This window comes from Struthio camelus, chromosome 4 (genome assembly GCF_040807025.1).
Source record: "Struthio camelus isolate bStrCam1 chromosome 4, bStrCam1.hap1, whole genome shotgun sequence".
Classification (NCBI taxonomy): Eukaryota; Metazoa; Chordata; class Aves; order Struthioniformes; family Struthionidae; genus Struthio; species Struthio camelus.
In genome coordinates, this window is record NC_090945.1 from 25,786,816 (window position 1) to 25,811,048 (window position 24,233).

At 36.4% G+C, this 24,233-nt stretch overlaps 1 protein-coding gene across 6 annotated transcripts in view; it reads left to right on the forward strand.

Annotated features, from left to right (window-relative positions):
* Window positions 1-24,233, forward strand: part of TBCK (TBC1 domain containing kinase) — a 167,551-nt gene that overhangs the window by 1,557 nt on the left and 141,761 nt on the right. For 5 of the 6 annotated variants that reach the window (XM_068941937.1, XM_068941932.1, XM_068941931.1 and 2 more), the window contains exons 2-3: window positions 5,342-5,576; window positions 8,161-8,233. In XM_068941937.1, the coding sequence (XP_068798038.1) occupies window positions 5,342-5,576; window positions 8,161-8,233 (308 nt within the window). Of the gene's footprint in view, window positions 1-57; window positions 174-5,341; window positions 5,577-8,160; window positions 8,234-24,233 lie in introns of those variants that run through there. The other variant, XM_068941935.1, reaches the window with a different exon arrangement.

Here is a 24,233-nt window from a genome sequence, read left to right on the forward strand (position 1 = left end):
CGTTTTTTCTAGCAGCCATGTGGCAAACTGGTTAAAGTGAATTTCTCTTTTACTGAAGTTGATTCCTGAGCGGCCATGAATAACGTAGAAATTAAAGGGTAACAAACTCAGTCTTTACATGCATAGGGACATTGATATAGCGGAAGTGGCACCTGTGATGCTGTAGTGAAAAGGTAGATGCAAAAGACTTGAGAGAAATCATATGTTTATAAAATCGAGCAATGTGACTTAAAAGCTATCCTAACTTGTTCAAGTTAGATCATGTATGTTTCCTTCATTCTTTCCAAGGGTGGTTTTTTCTTTTTCTTTTTTCCTCCCCTCTAGCCAAATATTCTAGCTGATGATCCAAAAATTGAGATGCCCAATAAGTCTCGCTGACTCCAAAGCCTGGCTTTTTAAGCAGGAACATCTCAATCTACTGTTTTTATGTAGTAACATTGTAAATGGTCTGAACAATGGTGTTAACTCTTTTCTTATGGTAATATCCAGCCAGGAGAAAGAGGCTGCTGTGTATGTGTGGTAACGTTCAGAAGTACTGATGAGAAAGAGCTTTTTTAGTCTTTGGTAATGGCTGTATTTGAATAAAATCATGCCTGATCTTTAGAAAAAGGAATTACTATTTAGCGTTTCCGTGAAATCATCCCAGAAATATTCTGTCAGTCACCTGTGCCAAAAATATTATGACACTTATTACCTGTGTGGGTTTTTTTGCTACAATTTTTGTCTTCATTGAAGGCAAAATACTGACATTGTATTTCCAAATCTCTTTTGCATTATCTCTTGATCCCAAATTGAGTAACAACATTATAATGAAAATTATAATTTATTTATCCTTTTGCTGAATTGATGTAGCTCGAAGGTAAAAAGAAGTATTTAGGCAAGTCCTATCTACATGTAGAGTTTTCATACAGGAAGTACTCATTTTGTTATACAGTGAATTGGTTACTTTGACAAAATAATGTTTTTTAAAAAGGATATTTTAAAGTATGCCTAATGTGCTCAGAATCTGTAATTATGCCTGTGACTCCACAGTTATTCTTTATTTCGAGGTAGAATACTACTTATTTCAGCGAATGTCAGAGTATTTGGAATATTGAGTAAAAGAGGAAGTAATTGTGTTATGCCACAGGGGAAAACATTTGATTAAAAACGATACTACTCACCTTCAGATTTCTGAGTGATCTGGTGAAATCTCTGCAGTACTGCAATGTTGTTTGCAGTAGGTACTTATATTGCAAATAAAAAATTTATGAAGTGAACTAAATTTCTGCAGAAAAACAAATAAATTAAGCCAATAATTTAGTTTTTATTATAATTATTCTGAAGTTAATTAGGTCCCTGGTCATTATTGTGACTGTCCTAACATAGTCTTACCTAACTTCTGTATCAAATGAAAGGTTATCAAAGTAATGCTAATTTAAAGTTAGTCAGAAACTTGTAAAGATCTTCTGTTTGTGGTAGTTTTTACTGAGAATGTTGCTTAGTGTTTATGTATACAGTAAAAGTTTCTAAGGGAGATTTGGGCGGAGGTAGTGGGCTAGGAAAGATCGTTTAGAGGTGGAATGCAAAACAAGCCACTTCTGGACTTCCAATCTTTATGCCAGACCTATTTTGCAGATGTGATGGACTGTTTCTCATATACTCAGTAAACCATACTCTGGAAGCAATGACCTAGTAATTTAGGATAACGCTAATGAGACAAGTTTTCACTTCCTCTTCCATCCCTACTGTTTCAGATTATCAGAATTGAATTTCCAGAGTTCAGTCCTAGAACTGAATTTACCTGAACTGTTCCTGGTGTTGATTTAAAATAACACAACAATTTTTTTCTTTTCCTCTTTTTATTTCAAAGCAATTGGGAAGTCATGCAGACTATAATTTGTTCCTCCAAATTATAAAATTAATGCAATGTGCATCTTTTCTATATAGAACAAGTGAGTGTGATATGTGAAATCGTGTGCCATGAGTGTGGAGAGGATTTGTCGCACTCTATAGCTGCACTAGATTTGATGTGGATTGAAGAAAAGGATGATTTAAACAGTTATATAAAGTCTTCATTGCGATAAGTTTTAAAAATATATATAAAATTCTGTTTGATTTTAGAAATGACAGTAAGTTACTAGAGAAACGATTAAAATAATTTAGTTTAAAAAGTCCCTTTCATTTAGGCCATTAATGTGTGCTTCTGTTTAAAGGTGATGGTAAAAAGATTTAACTTTTGTTTTTGCAGTTAGTTTATTTTTTAAGTCAGTCCTGGGAATTTATAGATGTTGAGAGTTAAGGGCAGATAGCAGAATTTAATTGTGCAGTTAGCTGTTGACAGGGCTGGTCCTTTTCCAGCATCAGAGAGATTTCTATTTTTTCCTTGCTCTAGTGGAGTCCAGAGAGTCAGTTCTGTAATAAAAAAAACTTGCTTTCATGTGTACCTTTTAAAATTCTTGCTTGCTGATTCCTTTTAGTAGTCAATGGGAAAGATTGTTTACTTTTTTTGTTTTTCTGTTTTCTCTGTGCAACCAATGAAAAGGGAGTGATAATCTGCAATTGTCTAGTCCAAAACATTGAAGTGGTCTAGTTGATCCTAGTGGGCAAAATATCTAGGGTAAAAGAAAAGGTTCATTTCTTAAGATGATTGTTGAACTATTGTTAGTTAAGAGTTCTTTTTTATTAAAATTTCTTTCCAGATGTCAACTGAATGCAGATCCGATGTATTAAAGAAGTATTATCTAGCAGATTGCTTTCTAACAGTAGAAATGAAAACACTTATTACCTGAGTAAATGTATTATAAACTATATATTTAAATGTTTTAGATATAATGCATCTTATCTTTTAGCATAATTTTACTTTCTCTCTCCCTGCTCCGCAACCCTCATGGTATTAGGTTTTTAATTTTGGAGCAATTACTGGAGGCCTGATGTTCCAAGCAAGATTACAGTTGATTACCTAAATCAAGATTTCTTTTTTAATGGTTAATATCTGTTTGCCTTCAGAAGCAGGGTAGCTCATTTGGCAGACATGAAATTCCTACATGAATCTGGGTTTTAATTTATTATAAAAATAATATAGCTTTCCTGTTGGAATTTGCTGTGCACCAATGTGTCTTAGTCCTTGCACTCAGTCCACCTTGTGTCTTTCCAATGGTAAGCTACAGGTGTGAGTTGCACGTTGAGCATCCCATAATGAATTGCTTCCAAGGAAATGTAAACGTTCATGAAATACGAAAGCATTGTGTCTTCACATACAAGACTTTTTATAGAAAAATAGTACTAAAAAACACATATACCACTTATTTATTTTCTTCCTTCAAAACTTTGATTGCTTTATACATTCATATTTAGTATGATGACCGATGTTAGAAACTGAATGACCATATCATACCTCTTTGTCTCTTCCCCCCCCCCCCAAAAAAAGCCACATAAGTAAAAAGTCAGTGAAAGCATCCAAGTATTTACTTTGTATCTTAAATTGAACTGTATTTGATAAAACAGAATGTATGCTCCATACTTGCTGCTTATAAACACTTGGTAAAGTTGTTTGGTATATAAGGATCTCTGTATAATCTATCATGGGATCACTGACTCAACTTTAAGGCTCACAAAAGGAGCTTAAGAGGTTTTTAGTGGGAATTTTGTGGTGGGAACAAGATTGTTCCCTCAAGGAAAAGATAATTCTGAGCGACTAAAGTCACTAAATCCTCTCTTTCTCTAGGGTGACTTTCTCAAGAGAGAATAGCTTTTACTGAAAGCAGCAGGGTAATGTTGGCCAAAAGGATTTTAAAAAAAAAAAAAAAAAAGCGCTTAGCTCCTTCAGTACTCTGAACAACCTCATTTTTTCTTGAAGCCCCTAAGATGATAAAGAATTATCGCATCTGTTTTGGAAGAAGTGGTTTTATGCTTTAAACTTTTCCTGTTGTTTTTCCTATTGTCTTAAAATCCTGAGGGTTCTACCTCCTCTCTGTTTTTTATTTTCCTGGACCAACTGCATAGCTGTTCCTGCACTGTAGAGTTTTTGATTAGTATTCTGTAACTGATGAGAGAGTTAGATGGGCTTTCTACATCAGCTGGTGGACTACTTTTGTTGATTATATATGCAGAGGCCTCCAAACTCTATACCATAATGTCTCTGAAGTCAAAGTGAACTGAATGGTACTCTTCTGCTTAGGCTCATTAGTTTTCTCTTGCATTTCTTCCCGTGCTGTGTGACAGTGCCATCCACTCTGCCATGACAACTTACAGGCTAGGCTTCACTCTGGAGCGTATGAGCTTGGCATTTTTATCTCTGCTCACGAGTGGAGATTAGTGCCCATACCCCTGCATGGGGGTTTATACCCAAGTATGTATGTGTTATGCAAACGTAACATGCACAGCAGGGATAATACTGTCTAATAATGCCTGGTGGTGGCTAAATTCACCATCTAGGGAATTCAGAAATGGCCTGAACAGAGATTTGAAATCAGTTTTCAGGTTCTGGTACGTGGTGCCTGAGATGAAATTTTTAATTTGGTAGTAGAAAAGTGCAAACAGTTTTATCTGAGGCTGAACTGACTGACCGTAGAAGCATCTGTTACTTGTGCATCTTTTTGGTTTTCATAGCCTTGAACTGCATGGTGGTTCGTAATGGAAAAGTGCAAGGAAATATTTAGTGCATAGTAAATTGAGATGCATGGTTCAGAGCAGAGAACTTATTCTGGCTAGAAATAAAAATAGACACAAAACTAAGTGCTTCTGGAATGGAGCTGAAAACTAACTAACTTTGCCTGGCTGTCCCATAGAAATGTTTAATATAGATCACCTGCTTGATTTGTTATTATTTGCCTGAGTCAGTGTGTGAGCAAGCAATTTATCCTGTGCGTGGGGAAAGAAATGGAGGTAGGAAGGACACTGTTACTTCCTAACCTGAAATATCAGGAGTGCTGTAGTACAGAGATGCTAAGTTGTCACTAAACTTATGGTAATGTAGACTTGTGGCCTGCTAATGCATGGTAGTGCTATAGAAGTGACTTTTTTTCTCTCTTAAATGCCTTTAATATTTTTTGAATAAATAACCTATTTTATAGCAGTAGTCATCTGAAGATTGCTTGTATTAAAGCATGTCTGCTCCCAAGAATAGTTTTATATAAAATGAGTCTTATCTCTGTGTTTACAAATATTACTGTACTTTCATCTTTAAATGTAGTATTTGTGAAGCAGCAGCACTATATTAATTTGTTCATCATGCAAAAATGTCTCTTTCCCCCTTTTACTGAGAAATACATTTTAATTACTTAGTCAACACCTTAAAAGCTGAATCACAAAAATCCATATCTTTGGTACATGCAGTTTTGTTCTGTGTTATCTTTTTAAGGAATGTGAACTATTTGGAAAGGCTTCAGATTGTGCGAAAAAGATGTTTCCTTTAAAAGACACTGAGATGGGTGCCTCCACTTTCTTCGCCTCTGCTCTGCCACATGACGTTTGTGGAAGTAACGGCCTTCCTCTGACACCCAACTCCATCAAAATTTTGGGGAGATTTCAAATCCTTAAAACAATCACCCATCCCAGGCTTTGCCAGTATGTTGACATTACCAGGGGAAAACATGGTGAGTGTCATGTTTTATGTTTGTTTACGGTTACATGTTTTTTTAAATATGTCTGAAGGCAACTGAGCAGAATATTGCACCAGTTAAAGAAGGTGGCTGGCTTTCACTCTCAAAATGATTGCGTGCCTTTGCTGCGACTGGCAGTACTGTTACTTTTGTTTCTTCCGTACGGAGTCAAGGTGGCAGTTGGTTATCTGTCTGTTCTCTTTTGTTATAAGTTGTGCTAATTAATCAATAGAAGCTGGAGATTTTCTTTCTTGTTTTTCTTCCTCACTGCAAAATTCTCGTGCTCAAATACTGCATCATATCTTTGTGTAGGACACTGAAATAGATGCATCTTTGATGCTGAGCTACTATACCTTATTTTTATCTTGTGAACAATTTCATGTGACGGTCAGGGTCTCCTATGCTTATTTGCAACTGTTCTTGTTGCCTCAACCATCTCAAGTCTTGGCTGCAAGTTTTACCTTTTTTTTCCCCTCCAACTTTTGCTGTTCAAGATCTCTCTCAGTAACAATTACTTTATTCAGGTATGGAGATTTTTTTAATAAATGTTTTCACACTTATTGTTAGCTCAAGTAAGGTTTCAGTTGTTCTTTCTACTCATGATGATCTAACTATTGCAAGCTCAGCAGGAGTGGAGCACTTAACTCCCACAAAATAACTGCAACACCTGTGGCAGAATTTAAGTGGTTATTAGCTTTACTTGTAAATCCAACAACATTCTCTGTACAAAAATGCATTGTCTTTATCTGGTAAGCTACAGGATCTCATAAAATATCACAGAAAACTTTTTCTCTTTATAATGTAAAATGATAGGATGTTTCAGATTTTTAGAAAATTGTGCAATTACTAACCCCAAACACTCTGAAGTGCTCTGAGTGGGGCAGGAGGGAGAGTGATTTCTTTGTGCGTGTTCATTTGCTCTCACACTTGTACGTTTTTTTTGTATTCTGCAGCCATTAGATCTAGAAAGTTTCTTCTTTTTCATGTTGTGTTAACTGGGGACTCTTCTCTGACACAGAAATTAGATTTTTTTTTAACAACACTTTTTGAGCTGAGAGATTAAGAAATACTAGACAACATAGCACTCAGGAAATTGGAGATACATTTAAGTGGGAGAATTTGGCCTTTTTGACAGTTAAGATGTCTGTGACATAAAGGTTTTTTAGTGTGTATAAATATGAATTATTTTGTGATAATTAAAATAGCTTTCAGGATAGTAATTAAAACCTCTGAATGTGAAGCCATGAGAAAGTTTTCTTTGTAATGATCGGAATAGTAGTTAATCACTTTCAAATAAAATGGCTTTTCTTACTCATGCGGTCTCAACACTGATGCCAGATTTTATGGTTCTGGTACTGGGAGAGTTCTGCACTCACTGATCCCAGGAATAGTGACTTGATGTTATTTTTCTTGCAAATGTCAGTTTCTCTACTTGTGGAAAAAATAAGGCAGTCTAGAAAAACAAAGACGTCTAAGCTGTGTGCATTCCTCACCCCTGCCCCAAAAGACCTTCAAAAGGGGAAAATAAAAGTAACAGAAAAAACATTCAAACCAAAGTCTAATTTTTATTTGTTAAAATTTTTATTTGTTAAAGTAATTTTATTTGTTAAAGTTGTCTAATGTTTATTTGTTAAAATGTATTTATTAAAATTGAAGTCTAATTTTTATTTGTTTTATTTGTTAAAATGGTATCTTTTATAGCATTGAAGAGGACAGTCCTATTCTTTTTCCAAAAAAGTTTAAGTGGTCCTTTGACTTTGAAAGTGAAAACCAAAATGTTGGGTAACAAGTGTTCCAGTTTTTGTGATGACTTTTATTCCTCAAAGTATTTTCCGTCTTTATGTTACTGTAACAATCTCCTTATAAAATCATATTTTTAATTGAAATAGTGGTGTTTAATTTAGTTTGGTTTTGAATCTGAATACTTACTACCAGCTGTTCTATGAGCAGCAGCAATAACAAAGCACAGCTTCTTTAGGAGTTATCTTACACCCCCCGGTCTCTCCCTACTTCCCCTTACAATCCGTATCCTCACTACAACAATCCTTTTCTCTCTTCCTCCATATTCAGAGCCAGCCAGTCAATATCTGGAATATGTAGTATTCCTAAAAATCCTGTAACTATTTACTGGACAAGAGGTACCAGACCCAGCAAGGTGCTAGTTGACAAATCAAGACTAAATCCCGTGCTCACTCTGCATCCGCTGTCTCAAAGTTGATGTTACTTTGGTTGCCTCTCTCATCAACCCAGCCACAGATTTCTGCAAATCTGCTTATCTTTGAAACCTCTAGTCTAAATTATAACTGGTTGACACTGGCTGAGGGGTTCAAAACTTACTAGGAGGGGACTGGATGGATACGTTGGCAGCACTTTTTCCTAAAGAAACAGGGTAAAGATCTGCTTTAGTCAGATAATCTGCTTAATCCTTAATACTAATTATTTATAATCTTCCATGCAATGTGTGACAAAATACTTTACCATCTGCCAAATAGGTAGCTTGGGAAGATTGTATTCCAAGTGTCTCACCTGGATTCGAATCCTGATTTTTTTTTTTTTTTTTTTTTTCCCCTCCAATCAGAGAGGCTGGTTGTGGCTGCTGAACACTGTGAAAAGAGTCTAGAAGATTTGCTACGAGAAAGAAAGCCAGTCAGGTAAAGTGTCAAGCTAAACTTGGATCCAGTGACCAAAATTTCAGATGTCTGTGGCAAAGTCCTGGAGCTTTTTTTAGCTACTTTTAATGGTTCTTATAAATTTTACTGTATTAATGTGAAAATTTAACCTAAAACGGTGTTTATTAGACAAACACATGCTTGGAAGAGGGAATATTTATTTCTGTACAATTCAAAAAACTGGAGGATACAAGGGAAACATTTACAACTGAAGTACTTTGTAGATCATAAAATCCTGTCTTTTTTGTAATAGTAGTTTGGGCTTTCTTCTTAAGAATAAAGTTAAATCTATGACAGGATCAAGAACTTCGTAAGAATTAATTTGAAGATTATATGTCTACCAGATGATTAAATATAACTTTCACTATAAGGGAGAAAATTTGGTGCATGTTTTTCAAATGCAGAAGTCTATTTGCTTATTAACTAGGAAGCAGAGAGGATGTCAGGTACATACACTAGCATGCTAATAAACAATTTGAATCAAGTTGAGGTAGTCAGTTCAGCGAGGCTTCAGTCAAAGGCCAGATGTCAATAACACTGGCTTTCCTACTAGGATGTACGGAATAGTTGACCTGTACCTTTAAAAATATAAATAAAAAATCAGACTTGCTGCTAAAAGTTCTAACTGTAATTTTAAATAAAACCCATGTATTGTCCTGTTACCTTTGGAGCAAAGAAGTGCTAAAGAATTTATAACCCCAAAAATGTAAAGAGTGAAAGAAAAGAAAATTATCTCCGTCTGGGATAGCAAGGCATTATAGATGGACATACCTTATTATTTCCAGAACACAAAAATGTATAAATGTAAAACATGTTTAGAGAAATCCAAAGACTCTTCACGCAGTTTCTGAGAAGTTTATAGCAAGCAGTAAATTTCATACTCTCTTGATATTAATGTAAGTGTAGAGAAGATGCTTATTCAGTAAAACGCTTGTCAAATTTTACATGTCTTCCCAAATAGTGATGAAATTTCAGAGGGACTAAGTATGAGGGAAATTACATTTAAAAGATGCAGCCACTCATGTTCTTTGTTAGTATTGGTCCTTACAGATACTGCAGTAATGCTTCTGTTAAAATCTTTTGATAGAGATCATTAAAGCGACAAAGAACTACTGAAAGTAATAGATAAAAACACATTCAACAGGCATTGCAAGTGAGCTACGTTGAATAGGATACTATCCTGATAAACTTCCTGTGACTCATCCCAAATTAGATTTGTATAAATGGAGTAATATTGAATCTATAGTGTTTTGAGTCTCGCAACCCCTAAATAGGATACCAACAATGTTATCTGGCACTGATAACATAAAATGCCTTGTGCTCGTATGTTAGCTTTTTGTAAACCTTGGCTTGTATTGGAGAAGTGATGCTGGTCAGTATGAAATCTCTACTTGTGAATCCCAGTGAATGCTGCAGTGCAATATGTCTTGAGGAATGTTAGGCAAATATGGCTACTATTTTCTCTTCAAATAAAGAGGTATCTAGAGATGATATGTAAAGGACTTTTCGTATGTGATATATATTACAGTCCTTCACATGGTTTTGCATCAGGTTCCTGTTGTGCAAAGTTCCAGAAATAGTTAAAGCATCAGAAACTCTTTTCTTCTCTTTTTCATTCAGCTCTCCCACTGCTCTTCGAACATGTGTATCTTGGTGTCAATGAGAAGCAGGCCAGACTGTCTGCGGTCTCTTGACTGTTTTTGAAAAAGCATGCATGTAGCTGTTTTAATTTGCTTTGAATTGCTTGATAAAGTGTACTTACATAGATTCTCTAACAACTTCTATTGCGATTTAGTCCTGCAGGCGTAGAATTACCTGCGTAACCAAAGGGTAAAGATGTCTTTTTCTGGAGACAAATTTCATTCTTTCTCTCAAAATGTAATAAAAGAAACATTCTCAGATAACAGATTGTGTGTGTAGCTATCGTGCTTCTCTGTAGCAGCAGGTGTTTTGTAGCATCCAGAAAGGTTTTTGAGACCTTTTCAGGTGAGTTGCTGTGGCTGTGGAACTTCAGTTTGTTGACGTGCCAAGAGAAGCTACTCACTTTGTGACAGTTAGCTATTTTGGCTGAGGCTCTGTTGCAAGTGGATAGCTAAAGCTTGGCTTTCTTTTTAACTCTTGACTTGAGAAAGTTTTCACTGAAATAATTTATTCTACAATTTTTCCTTTTTTTAATGAGCTGACTGGAATTTTGAAAAAACTTTCTGAAAAGAGAGTTTGTAACACCTAGAACGGAGGGCTAAAATGTGGCCTGTATGTTCTTAGCTTTGAGAGACATTAGTTTTTTCATCTACTGTGAATTACAGCCTTTGCAGTAGTAGTTAAAAGATAAGTTATGTTCACTTCAAGTTTCTTGCAAGACTGACATTTTCCTTCTACTTTCTTTTTTTCCTTAAAGCAGACGGTTTTCTTTCTTTTGTGAGACCCATAAATATCCAGAAATAACTTGGATGGGCCAATTCCCAGTTATCTGTTATCTGATCTGTCTGTATCAGTTACCTTTGGAAGGAAGTATTTGGCTTTTTCCATATATTCTAATTCTGTTATTTAGTGATAGCAAAGCTGGTTACGCATCCAGGATTGATGTGTATGCTATTGCAATTAATTTCATAAGCTGTGTATGGAATGTGAGAAGCTGCTCTTCTGGTTTCTAGATTAATTTTCCCTATGTTTGCCAGAAACTAAGTCTTTTGCACCTGTATCATAAGCTGATGTGAAATCAGCAGGAAATCTTCTGTTATATTAGTGCTGAAATTCAAGACACAACATTATGGACTGTCCATCTTTCCAACACATTGGAAAACAGGTCATACAGCTGTTTGGTAGTTATTTGCAGTTAATCTTCTCTGAAGTCATGCATCAAGTGTAGCGTACACTTCTTAATGTCTGAATTATGTTAGAAAAGAAATGTAGCTGTTTGAGTTCTTTATGTTTCTAGAACCTCGATTTGTGAGGTTCAGGAATTCATCCATTGCTTGACAATGCTGTGACAGCAGCCTCTACGAGTTGCAAAGGCAGTTTGCCATTGTTCTCAAAGTTATGTGCTCAGTTTCACTGTCAAAATATAATGCAAGTAAGTGTTTGGTAATTTGTGGCCAGATCACTTTCTTCTTTGAGTGATGCATGTTTGGGACCTAGGCAGAGCCTGTGGCACCCTTAGAGCTCCATCAGGTAAATTTCAGGGACTCTCAAATGCATGAAACAAGCAAACTCTGGCAAAGTCTGGCAAAGAAAATGGCAATTAATGTCACTTTTAGGAGCGTTAATTCCAGTTATATTGTGCAGACAGCTATTCCCCCTCCTCCCAGAAAAAAAATTTCGCAGAAGACATTGAGGAGCAGTATTAAATTCCTCTTCTGCATCTGGTTACATGTGATAAGAATTTCAATTTTCTTTGCCAGACTTTCACCAGGCTTCACAATAGTGATGGGGAAGCTCTTTTGGAGTTGTATGCCACAGAGAACTTGGTCTATAACCCACTAGCAGCAGCTATTAATATAGAAGCCTCTGCCTCTAATGTACCCTGGATAAGAGTTTTAGGCAGTCATGCCCCATTATTTTCCAGACTACTCTTCATTGTCTTTTCTGTATGTGAGATTGCAGTCTGGCTCATTGTTGTTTGTTTATTCCTGTTTGTTTATTTTCCTATTTGTTGTTGTTCTGAGTCTGTGTGTGTGTGTATGTATGTATACATTTTAGCTCGTAACAGTCACACAATCTGAGAGTGCAAAATCAGCTGTCAGAAGCATATTCAGTTGTTTAGTTTTTTAAAGGTCTAGGACTTATGTATACAACCAAGCACAATAGATACTGCCCGATTTAAGCTCATAATAGTTTAATGCTTTTTAGAGATTTGAAAATGTTTCTTGAAGTCTAGATAGCTTCCTTTGTGTCTTGTGCATGCAAGGATTTTTTGTGAATGAACTGGAAAAAAGTCACAATAATTTTGGAGGGTAGAAGTTCCATACTTCAGCAGTCTCATTAAGGATAATTTTCATGTTTGCGGTAGTTAAAATCTTAGTAGACCTTCAAATTTACTGTTTATTTTAGCACTATTGATACCACAGACTTACAGTGTAAGACAAGAATTTATTTTTAAGGAGTCCATCTTTTAAACACATTTGGAACTATTCCTTTGGGATACCTTTTCCATACAGTGTTAAAGGAGCTATTTTCTCTGCTCCTGTGCTGCTACAATAGGACTTGTGTGCTTTTGCTTTTCTGCCGTGTTTGGAGTGTGTTGCTTCTTTGAAGAAGTTGGTCTGCACTTGTATTCGTAATAATAAAAATGCCAGAAAATACTGACATGCAGCAGACTTTTGGCACCTACGATACAGTTTCTGGATTGGTCTTCAATTTGTGACTTGGGCAGTCTAAGCCTATTCCCTTCTTCAATAAAATATAGTTGTCATATGTTTCGAAAGTTACAGTTTTGAAAAATTACTAGTGAACCATCAGAGATACAAGGTATAGTTTGTTATACATGGAACACTTGATGGGAAGCAGACTGTGCCTGCAGCTGTTTACAAGTTTGGAGAAAACAGGCTCCGATTGATTCGGATGAGTACATGTTATTTGCCTTTATTAAACTGTTGTATGCTCATTGATTGGACGAGATTTCTTTATGCCATCCTAGCTATTCATGTGCTTTTGGCAAACTTGAAGTGAAATTACATTATAGGATATGATATTGGGGGGGGGGAGCAATTTTTGAGTAGCCAGAGATTTTTCAAAAATATTGTAAGGCAGGTGCAAGTCATCAAAATGTTGAAGGTTTTACATGACGACTCGAAGAGCTGCATATGAGCAAAACTTCAAGGGCTGAATGTATTCTGCTTTGAATCAAGTCTGCGTTGGAATTTCACATGAGAAATCCATATGTCAGAATGAGGTTGCATTTAACAAGGATAAACGATAAACTAGTAAAATGAAGTAGCGTTAATAAACAAACTTCTTAAAATTAGTTTTTTTCTAAGCATGTGTGAGAGTCTATACTTTGGGGCATTTGGTGGCTTCAGAGTTTTCCTTTGTTTTCCTGCCAATGATTTATTTCCAAAGCTATGATGAAAGAAGAGGTATTAGTCATGACTTGTTTATATATTATCCAAAATTACTTTTCTTAGTATGAGTATTTTTTGATTTCTGTAAATAACTTTTAGTTTGACTGCAAAATCTTGTTGTAGCGTTCCTTTTAGCGTAAGGTATCTCCTGTAATAGCCTTTCCCTTCACGTGGAAGAAAGATTATTTGGAATGTAAAAGGAATATAGCTTGCATGAGGTAGTCAAGGTGAACATTCCTCCTCTTGATGTTGGTGAACTCTTTAGGTATGGAACCAAATTCTATGTTTGTGTGATCGACTGCAGTATTTAATGACAGTGCAAAGACATCCCAGAGCATATATGCCCGCGTATTTCTTGCATAGGAAACGTAGCAGTGTGTGTGAGATTGTTTTCATTTTTCCCTGGAAGAAAAGAAAACAAACAGAAGAATCCCACTCTTTGAGATTATGATAATCTCCATATTATTTTTGTTTTTTATTATTAAAAAGTAAATATGGCAGCTAAATACAACACTAAAAAAAGTCAGTAGATGTGGGAAAAGTGCATAATTAAATTTCAACCTTTTGCCCTGCTATGTTGCTTGTAAGCAGTCTGTACAGATTTCCGTGCTAAAAGTGGTATTAAAGATCTTGAGCTGAAGACAAGTTATGATGAGTTAATTGAAAGTAAAACTAGTGGAGTGTTTTGGGTCTTCAGTAGCTAGTGAAAGAGGATGTTGAGTTACTCTGCAGAAGATCAAGTACCAGCCTCAGGAGGAAAGTGGCTTCATCCAGTAGACCTTTCTTAAAGATACTGCGTAAGATCAGTGTCAGAATTCCATTCTGCATAAATAAGCAAACTACCACTAACAAGCTAATGACTGGGCAAACAAATGTCAAATTTGCATTCTGCAAATCTTACTAGGTTTATTTGAGCCACGTTATTAATCTTAATATTGATATATGACAGTTAGAATAAACATTGTCTACAGGCTTGTGAGAGCAAGACATGGTTAGTGTATGCATTAAGTTAGCGTAACCAATGTTTGGCACTTCATCCTTGTTATTGAAGGAAAAAAAAGGAAGAAGTAACACTCATTAAACTTGCAACATAGTGCATACTTCTAGAAGGAGATTATATTTTTAAAGTGCAAGTTCATGCACTTCGAACTACTGAGCAATATTTTGAGAGGAACATTTGTCTCTAATTAGGGATTAGACAGCTGGTTTATTTAGATATGTTGATATGCTTGCAAAAATCTCTAACATCATCTTGATTTGAGATCATTTCTTATGTACTCTCTCTCTTTCTTATGTATGTTCTCTCCTTGGGTTCAAACTCCTTTATTTTACAGTGCAAAAAGACCTGGACTTGTGCCTTCACTTCAAGCTGGCTGCTCTCCTGCCTAGAAGCTGTATTAGTTCCATGTCATCCCTGCATGAGTGCTGTGCCAGACTTGAAGTGATAGAGTTAAAGAACATAATGCTATGCAAAACTTCGTGTCCCCCTGCCCTGCGATTTTGTGGGCATCATATCATGAGCACAGCACAAGTTAACTTCACTGTTTGACTTTTGCACCAACAGGACTTTTGGATAAACGGATACAAGCGCAGACAGAAGGAACTTTTGTTGCAACTGAATGTGTGTGTGTGTGTGTGTATTTATATGTACACACACACGCTCAGTTTATACATGTATCTGTCTGTCTATCTATCTGTCAGGGATTTAGAGATCACTGTGATGGGAGTGATTAGAAGACTAATGGATTGGGTCAGTTTTAAACTTTTAAATGGAACTTTGTTAAATTAATTCATTAATAGCACTCATCTTGCTAGAGGTTAACTTGTACATGTTATTAATCATCACTAGGGACATGAACCAGCTGGTCTTTTACATTTATATTCTAAATTAGCTGTGAGTGTACATCACCACAAACTGATGCCATACAGTTAGCACTGGTGGCTGTGGTCCTTGGTGGTTCTTAGAGAGGTCAGGGTGATTGGGCTTGAGAGCTCTTTCATGAGAGAAGTCCGAACCAAAGTGGACTGGTCCGTCTTCTCTGATTTTTCTCTCTAGTGCCTAATGTTTTTACGCCCTCCCAAAAAGGGGCGGCAGTCTCTGTTGCTGCCAGTACTGCTTATCTTGTTTTTTTTTGTTTTGCCAGTCATCCTTGCTATGTATTTGGGAGCCTGTCCTGCCTATTGGCAGTCTGCTGTGCTGGTGTCTTCTTTACATGGATGCCTCCTACGTACAGCTATATCCATACAGCTATGTCCATCTCTGATGGCCCTTTTGAGCATATTACTCATTTCAGTTTCAAGGCAAGTTAATGTTAATTATGTCCTGATTAATACATTTATAATTTAGTCACAGGCAACTGTTCTGGCTACACATGATTTTATTGGTGCCTCTCTATATAGGTGTTTCCTGCCTGTGGTGGTGGTGCACACGGGCATATAGATCAAAGTCGTATGCTTCTAATGCCTATTGGAACGTTAATTGGTAGCTATGAAATTCTTAACAGCACCGTTACTTATTGACCCAGTTGCAAACTCCCTTTGATCACCTGTATTTTCAGGCTGTTCTTCACTTGGAACTTTCCATTCTTACTTTTCTCTAGCATCTGTACCATCGGTGTAAGGATTCATATTTTTTTGAGCTAACTACTAAATTGTGTCTGGCCATAGCTTTTAACCTATAGATATTTAGATTTTTTTTGTTTTAATATGGTATGGCCAAATTGTCCTGTTAAAAGAACATTGCTGCAAAGTCTGCTGATTACAGGAAATGCCTGGCTGTAGGAAAAGAGCTGTGCTGTCTTATATTTACTATCTGGTATGAGAAGCTGTGATCTGCTGCCAACTGTGACCCCCTCTCTGCTTGTGCCCTCCTGGTGCTATGGGTAGGAATTCATGCAGGAAACACTGGCTGAGGTTGGCAGCTGGCCTAGTCATGGGGATGGTCTGTAGGCTGGCTGTACTCCCTTTGGGCCAGACTGCTAGATTGTATCTGTGGAAACCAGGAACGTAGGCTACCACGGGACAAGATGAGGTGCAAAAGCCTTGGATCACTTGAACTAAAAAGAGGGAGCTTTCTCAGGCCATGTCGTTATTTGCAAGTAATTTGATCCAGTAGGAGCAGATGTGTAAAACAAAGTGTGGTGTACACCTTTTAGGGGTGCTGTTACAGTATAGCTCCAGTCTGCTTTGGACCAAATGCCCTTTAGCAGCTGGAGGGCTGTAGGCAGGCTCCTGGATCCTGCCTTGTGTTTCAGTTTCATCTAAAACTGGATCTAGTTTGTGTGCCCTAAATCACTCTGTGATGTGAATCAAGCATGGTAGGAGGGGATGATCAGGAGGTTTGTTTTAGAAGCATGCTTCTGATCCAAGCTCAAGTGTTAACGTGGAACTCCATGTTTTGCCCTGAGCTTCCTGCTGCAAACACAAAATTGCATGTTGCCGCTTTCATGTGTTTTCATTAAATAAAATTCAGTTTTGCCTAGGCTGAAAAGCTGTGAGTTGGCCCTGCATAAGTAGCTTGTGTATCGCCTTTGCTGTTTATCAAAATAACCTGTGAGTAGAGTCAAGTCTGTCCCATTTTCCTCATGGTTGATCAAAATTCCTGACACATACAATTAATTTTCAAAGATGCAATACTTATAGTGGAGAGTGAAATAAGGTAAACCAAAAACTGAGGGCTGTAGTTCTGGCTTTACTGTATATTCACAGAATTATAGTTAACGCTAAAAGTTAATGAGAATAACTTGTTCCTGCTGAGTTTGCATGCATGTGTGTTTTTGTGTGTATGTCCTTGGAAGGAATACTTCTTCTCCCTACATGACAGTCCTTGAATAATCTTTACAAATACTTTCACTTTATATGTAGCAGCTGTCAGGTTACTCGCTTTTGAGTTCTGAGCCACTACAGTGAAATGAGGCAACATTTATATATTTCATGCAAGTTCTTGAAGTTCTGGACACCTGTTCTTTCCTTGTGTTTTTATTCTTGACCATTTGCTACTATAGCAGGCCTTTTCTACTTGTAGTGCAGGCTTTCTTCTCCCCACCTGAGGATTCTTGCTAGATAGTGACCTGATCTTTTTTTTTTTTTTTTTTTTTAAATCTCTGCAGGAGATTACTCCTTAGTTTCATGTAGCACTAAATTATGTGGGCAAGAAGACTATTCTGCTCAGAGAAGCCAAATTCTTTAATGAAGCTGAGTTATTCAGCTCTTAGGTCTTTGAGGAAGAAAAACTATTTTGATTTTTTTTCATGAACTGAGTGTTTTGGGATCATTCTTTTATCTTTTAGTGCACTGGAAAGTGATTTTTTTATGTGGACTTTTTTAAAATCTGTTAAGAAAGGAAGAAAGCATTTGATTTCTTCCGGAGCAGAAGACATGATGTTGAGAAATCTCATTGTTTACTCAATGAGGTTTTCTCTCCTCCTTACTGTGTAACGTGTGGTCAAAGCCACTTTAATGCATAATACATGATCTCTGAATCCAGGCAGTATTTTAATGGTTGGGAGCCCCTTGCTTTGGGCATCTGGGTATTAAAACTGGGTTCCCAGGAGCTCATCTGTTCTGTTATGAAGTAGTGCTCTCTTCCAGCAGAGTCTCTCTCCAGAAGAGTGGCATATTTGTCTAAGCTGGGAGAGGTTCAAAGACAGGGAAAACGCGGGATGAGCATAGTACCTGCTTGCTCTGCAATTAATTTATGTTTGGCTTCCAGACACAATTCAAGTTTATGAAAGTTTATGATGAAAATATAAAGACAGACATGCAAATTTTTCCCAGTCTGCTATGAGTGACTTTTTGTAGTCTGCGGAAGAAGCCATTCTGACTTAAAACTCTCTAAAAGAAATGTGGGTGTTGGGTGTGCTGGTTGGTGTTTTTTTTTTTTGGTTTGTTTGTTTGAACTCTTCATATACTTTGATCTTCAAAGATTTGCAGACTTAATATGATGACAATGAAAAATGAGATAAGCATGGGAGACGTATTTCTTTTCTATGTTTAGGCTATAGCTAACCTTTTAGTGCTTTTTAATGCAAAATTTCCATCAAATCTTGAACAGACAACCCTATTTGGTTTTGTTTTCCGAAGTCTTTCCTTTTTCTTCTACCCTGGTAATTTGATCAATGATAAATAATTGGTATCAGCCAGCTTCAGCTGTTTTACTAGTGAGGCATTTAGAAAGTAATAAAGCATTAAGTTTGCTCCTCTATACAGGAAGAAAAATTAGTATCCATCTTGCTTAAAACACCGGTCAGACAACAGAAGAACTTCTGTTGCATTCTATGGTTTTTTTTGTGAACAGGAAAAAAATAAAGTTTATTTGTAGAAGTGTCTAAAAACTTCCTTAAATATCCCATTTTAATTTCAGATGCCTTACTGAAACAGAAAAAAGCTTTTAGCACTGTAAGACTGCTGTTAAAGTCCTCTGTGTACATGTGTGCATATGTGTGTTGTTATAAGCAGAGGAAGTGATATGCAAACAAATTAGCTTAAGGAAAGAAAAATGTTTAATGTTTTAGTTTTTTTGTTTATACAGAGCAAATGTATGTACTGAAATAAATCAGTTCCAAGTTTATTTTAAGCATGTTAATATTATATCAGTTTAAGTATAAAAAAAAAATTATCTAATGTCATATAGGAATTAAAACCTTTGTTGAAAAACTCAACCAAAAACACTACTTCCAAGTAAAATATTTTAACTTTTTATCTTTGTGAAGAATGTGCTACTTTCACTCTAAGCAAGAACTCTTTGGAAAAATGCCTCTTACTAATGAATTCTCAAAATAATTTCCTTCCTCACAGTTGAAAATATGACAAGACCTACAGTTTTCAAATGACACGGTTTCAGAGTATTTCCTAAGAACAAACAAATTCATTCAGACTCTTTCCCCCAGTCAGAATGAAAACTTCAAAATATTGCTGTCTTGGTGTTGGTTCTGCAGGAATCTTGCTTCGGCACTGATCTTTGTAGCAGAGGATTCTTAGACCTAGTAAAAGCATGGTTACCTTTATAAGGGGGATATAAGCTTACAAATCCTGGTTTATGAGTTCTCGCTGGATAAAGACAGAGGTGGCAGGAGAAGATTTTTATGTCTTCCTGTTGATCTAACCTAAGTGATATAATGGCTGAGGGTTAGGTCTGGAAAGAGGCGACTGTAATATCTGAAAATAACGTACCTTAAGAATATTAATATTTATTTCACTTAAGTATTTCAAACATATAGTCTAAGGTGATCCAGTAATACTATTCTTTCCTATATTCATGGCTGTGCCATTGACTCAGTAAATGGTTTCCTTCTGTTCTTGGTATAAAGAGGGAAGCTAAATAAAGTTAACTGACAGAGTAAACCAAATCTGGTGATTTTTCTGCAATCCACCCTACTTTTTTTTTTTTTTTTTTTTTGCTAGCAGAGACCATACTAGTTAACTGTGCAATTTTATCGCTTTCCTTGATTGGAGGAGGGAGAAAAGCGGTGATGAAATTAGTCAGGAGTATCTTGTCAAGAAATCTTTGAAAAGCAGTAATTTTGAGTGAATAATGCAAATAATGCTGGGGCTTGCTGATTTTACAGAATTGCTTCTGAATAAGCACATGGTACTGTCTATTTTAAGTGTAATATTGGAAGCTTTCAGTATCTTTTGCATATTCATCCAGTGAACTAACAATACAGGATAGGCAGTTCTTGTTAATTACTATAATTTCTGAAAACTCTTCATTGATTCTATTAGAAATTTAAGTCTAGAGATGGAACAATATTTTTGTTTCTCAATGCAGATTCAGTAATCTTAATAAAGAGTATGATTTGATTGAAAACAGGGAGAGTGGAAATCATATTGGCTTTTAAGTTTATAATGCACGATTGTGGTGATTTTAAAGAAGGGTTCTGTTATGTGCCTCTTCTTGGAAGAGCACTTTAAACATGCTTGAGGTCAACATAAGATGATGGGCAATCGTCTATGTTACATCATGTAAACTTTTGGAGTGTCTTTTATTTGTTTATTTCAATGATAATTCTTAAATTATGATTTTTTTTTTTTTTGGAGGAAGAAATGTGGAAGCGTATTGTCCCATGAAATGATGCAGGCGATGAGATGAGATTTATGCTAGTAATGGTCTTGAAGCAGTAGTAGTGGTGGAAAAGGATAATAAGCCAAATTGTGTTCTGTTAAGTGAATGCAGTACTACTGACACAGGTAGTGATCTCCAGTTCGAAGTAGGACTTTTGCCTAGGGAGCACATTGGCTAACATCTGGAGTTGATAAGCTAACGTGCCAGCTTCAGCCACCAGAAACAATGTTTTCACAGCATGTGTGAAGTGCGTAGACATAGAACTTCCCTTTGGATCATGGGTTTGATGGGGAGTTGAAGGATTTGGCCCTCAAAATAGTTGTGCTCTCAGGTAAGAAGGATTCCAGACTCCCGCCTGCCAGTTGTATGGAAGCTACAAAGGTATGTTTACTCTGACTCATTATTTTTGTTCTTGTGCAAACGTGGTATGAAAATAAGAGTACTTCTTAGCCTTCTTATTTGCTCTTTATGTTCTTGTATTTCTTAAACTTTTTTTTTCGGTAGCAAAGGCAAATATCTTTCTTCAGCTTCTTCAGCTTTCCTACGTTATGAAAATCCTGAAGCTGTCAAGTCATGGATCAGCAAAATTTCTCATGACTTTCCTTCCTTCTTCCGTTTTTATAGTTCTCCTGTCATCGTAATTACATTTCTTTTCTTTGACAGTGAACTACATTTTCCTACTAATATGATCAGGGTATAGTCTAGTCCCCCACAAAAATGAAATGAACAGTTTTGTGCTTTGTTTTTTGACCTGTTCTTTGAGTGAAATGCATGCAAATTGCTTTCTAGAAATGTGTGATTACACCTTTAGTTTCTGTCAACCTTTCAGTTACTTGTACTTCTATACTCTATGCTCACCTGAGTAATTAAGAGTTCAGCTTTTGAATCCAGGCAATATGCAGCCCTGGTGCTTCAGGGTGTAGACCACATCCGTAGCTATTAATGTCTTGCTTAGTATGCTCACTGGAAGTGACAGCATTGCAGATCCTTTTCCCTCATGGCACCTTTAGCATCCCCCAGTCTCTTTGTAGAAATAGCCAGACATACATGCTAAAACGCTGCGGTGAGGCAGGTGAAGAGTAGCTGGCTAAGCGATAATGAAAATGTTTCATGGAACACCTTGCAGTGGTGCTTGATACCCCTTTTCCCAAGTCCCTAACAACTTTTATACTGCCATATATGCTGAAAAGATCTGCTGTCGCTAGTGGGAGTTACAGGGATCACATGCACTCTGAAACGCATAGCGTTCTTTCTGTGTAATGCTTTACTGCTAGCCAGTGTTGCCAGCTTTTGCCATTGGATTGCAGTTATTATGGTATTTGATCTTTAAAAGGCCAAGTTAGAATTTGATCACTTGAGTGTGGTTACTTGAGAATCTGTTGGGAAGGGATAATCTGAGAGAAAGATCGAGTATGTTCAGCTGAAACCAGAAGCTTTGGTCACCCAGTACTCCTCCATGCCCTCCTATTTAGAACTACTCTTTTTCTTTTGAAGTCAGTCTCATGAATGTGGGGACATGGCTTCTTTTTATGAGCCATTCTGAATCAGGCACTTTTATTTTCTAATGGTTCCTGTGCTATGAAGTTACTTTTTCCATAATGAAGCTTTTTTTCTTTTTTGTTACTTTAACCGTAATAAAGCTTATGTTTAAAAATTCCCAAACTCTGATTTTATTTTACCTTCAGCTCTCCAAACTGAGATAATTTAGACTTGCTCTTTAGTCTTTCCCTTTTTCAGTCATCTGTAGTCCATTTAAACAAGTAATATTAGGCACTTAAATCTGAATAGATTGGTAATAGGTAATAGATTGTAACATGGCAAGACTTGTGAAGCAAACAGTTTGATCTGTGGCTTTCACCTTCAGGCGGCTTCTGAAGCTTACTGTATTCAAAAGATCAGGGTCTCAGCCAGCCAACGATCTGTAGTAGCATGTTGGCGTTTCAGAGTGCAAACAACAGTTGGTTTTCATATAGGTGTTTTATTTTAGCACAGAGGAAAATAAGAAAATATATGCTGTCGGCTGTTGTATGACCATTCATCCTGCATCTTTGGAAGCACGTTTTCCTTCAATGATTGTATGATTTAAAGCTCTGGTGGTGTTTCTAGGTGTACCACTTATGCATATTAAATGTTTACTGGACAAACCTCAAGGCCTCTTTGCCATAGGATATGTTAAGTTTCAGCTCTCTGTGCCTTGAAGTTTAGGGGCTAGTGTATTCAGATACAAATGCATGGTAATCCTTGGCTGGAGCATAACGTTTGATGTCTGCTTTGGAATCGACTTCTTAAGAAACTAAAAAGAGTTTGGAGACCTGATTGATGCCTTTTATTTTAAAACAAGAATATCCTGACTACAATTAATTGCCTTATTTGCTTTTGATATATCATCAAATTGTTTTCCTTGGTCTGTCAGATTGTGATAGACCATGCCAGGAATGTTGATCTGAAAATGTGTGGCCTTTTAGAGGTGTGTGTATTTCAATTTAGATGAAATCCAAAAGAAAACAAATAAAGATTTGATGTAACTTGATGCAACTTGATCTTAATTCTACTCTTCCAATGTACGTGTTCCCTCCTTTTTAGAGAAGGATAGGGGAACGTGAGATGTGCCTTTTCGGTTCATGAAATGTTGGCAATCTGATGCGTGATATATAATCCTATTGAAATTAAGCTCTTTATTATATACTCTGAGGTTATTGCCCTGATTTTCTGTACAGAATAGGTTAGCAAGCTTTCCTCCCATTTGCCCTTGTTCTCTTGCTGTCACCTTTGCATGTAGTTTTATTGTGTTATATATATAAGAATGTGTAGTCTGCAATCTGGTTTTAAGTGGGGGCTGCTTTACCTAATCTTTCCCTCTGGTGACTGAAAGTTTGTTTATTGAATTGTACTTTTTTGTCCAATTACAATGATCATTATTATACCTCTTACATCTGGGCAAACTGGACCTAAGAGGCAAAAATGATTTCTTACAAGTTGATCAGTGGCAAGAGTTGAGATCAAAAATTGGGAGTGTGGATATGTCTTTCCTCTTCTAGGCGTTAAACTGCATGGCACTACAGGTATCTTAACGATACCTGTTTTATTAATTTGGAAAATAATAAGCACACCTTATAAAGAACTCTGTTCATTCGCTCTCCCCATTTATAGGATGAATGCTGGATAGTGTAAAGGAATTCAAGGTGCTGTGTTTTAAAATTTTTGGTTCATGAAAAACAAATATGTTAAATCATTCAGAGAGATAATGCTCTGAAAAATCACATTTATTAAAAATCTTTGTGTCCAATATGCTGTGTATAGGAAATTACTCTTCCTTTTTATCTCTGCCTTGCTGCATTTTTATTGTGCATTACAATTTGAGACATTCATAAAAGTGTACCTTCATTTGAATGAGTATTTACAATACTCAAGCATTGCTTTCAAAGTTATTTGCAGTTTAAAAGAGGAATGAAAGGACTTTTTGAGTTCTGTCAGATGAGCAATGTTATCTTATTGAAGATATCCTGTGTGAAATACCTTTTTGCATGAGTTAGAGACTTCCTGAGGACTTTGTCTGTAAAATTCATTTTTTTTTTTTTTTTGGTCTTCTCTGCTTGTTGCATTCCCTTCCAGTTCATTTCATTCTGATAATGTGAATGCATTTCCAAGCAAACTGGCAGTGTTTACAGTTACGGTCCCTAGTGCCATTTTTTAATCAAACACATAATAAAGTGCTAAATAAACCATTCCCACCTGCATCAAACTCTTTATGTTCTGTGTAGGATATTTTGTAATTTATTTACCCAGGAAGACCCAATTTATCTGCACATCTGGTTTTCAACCCAGTCTGTTTTTTATCCCATTTTCCAGCTGGTTGATT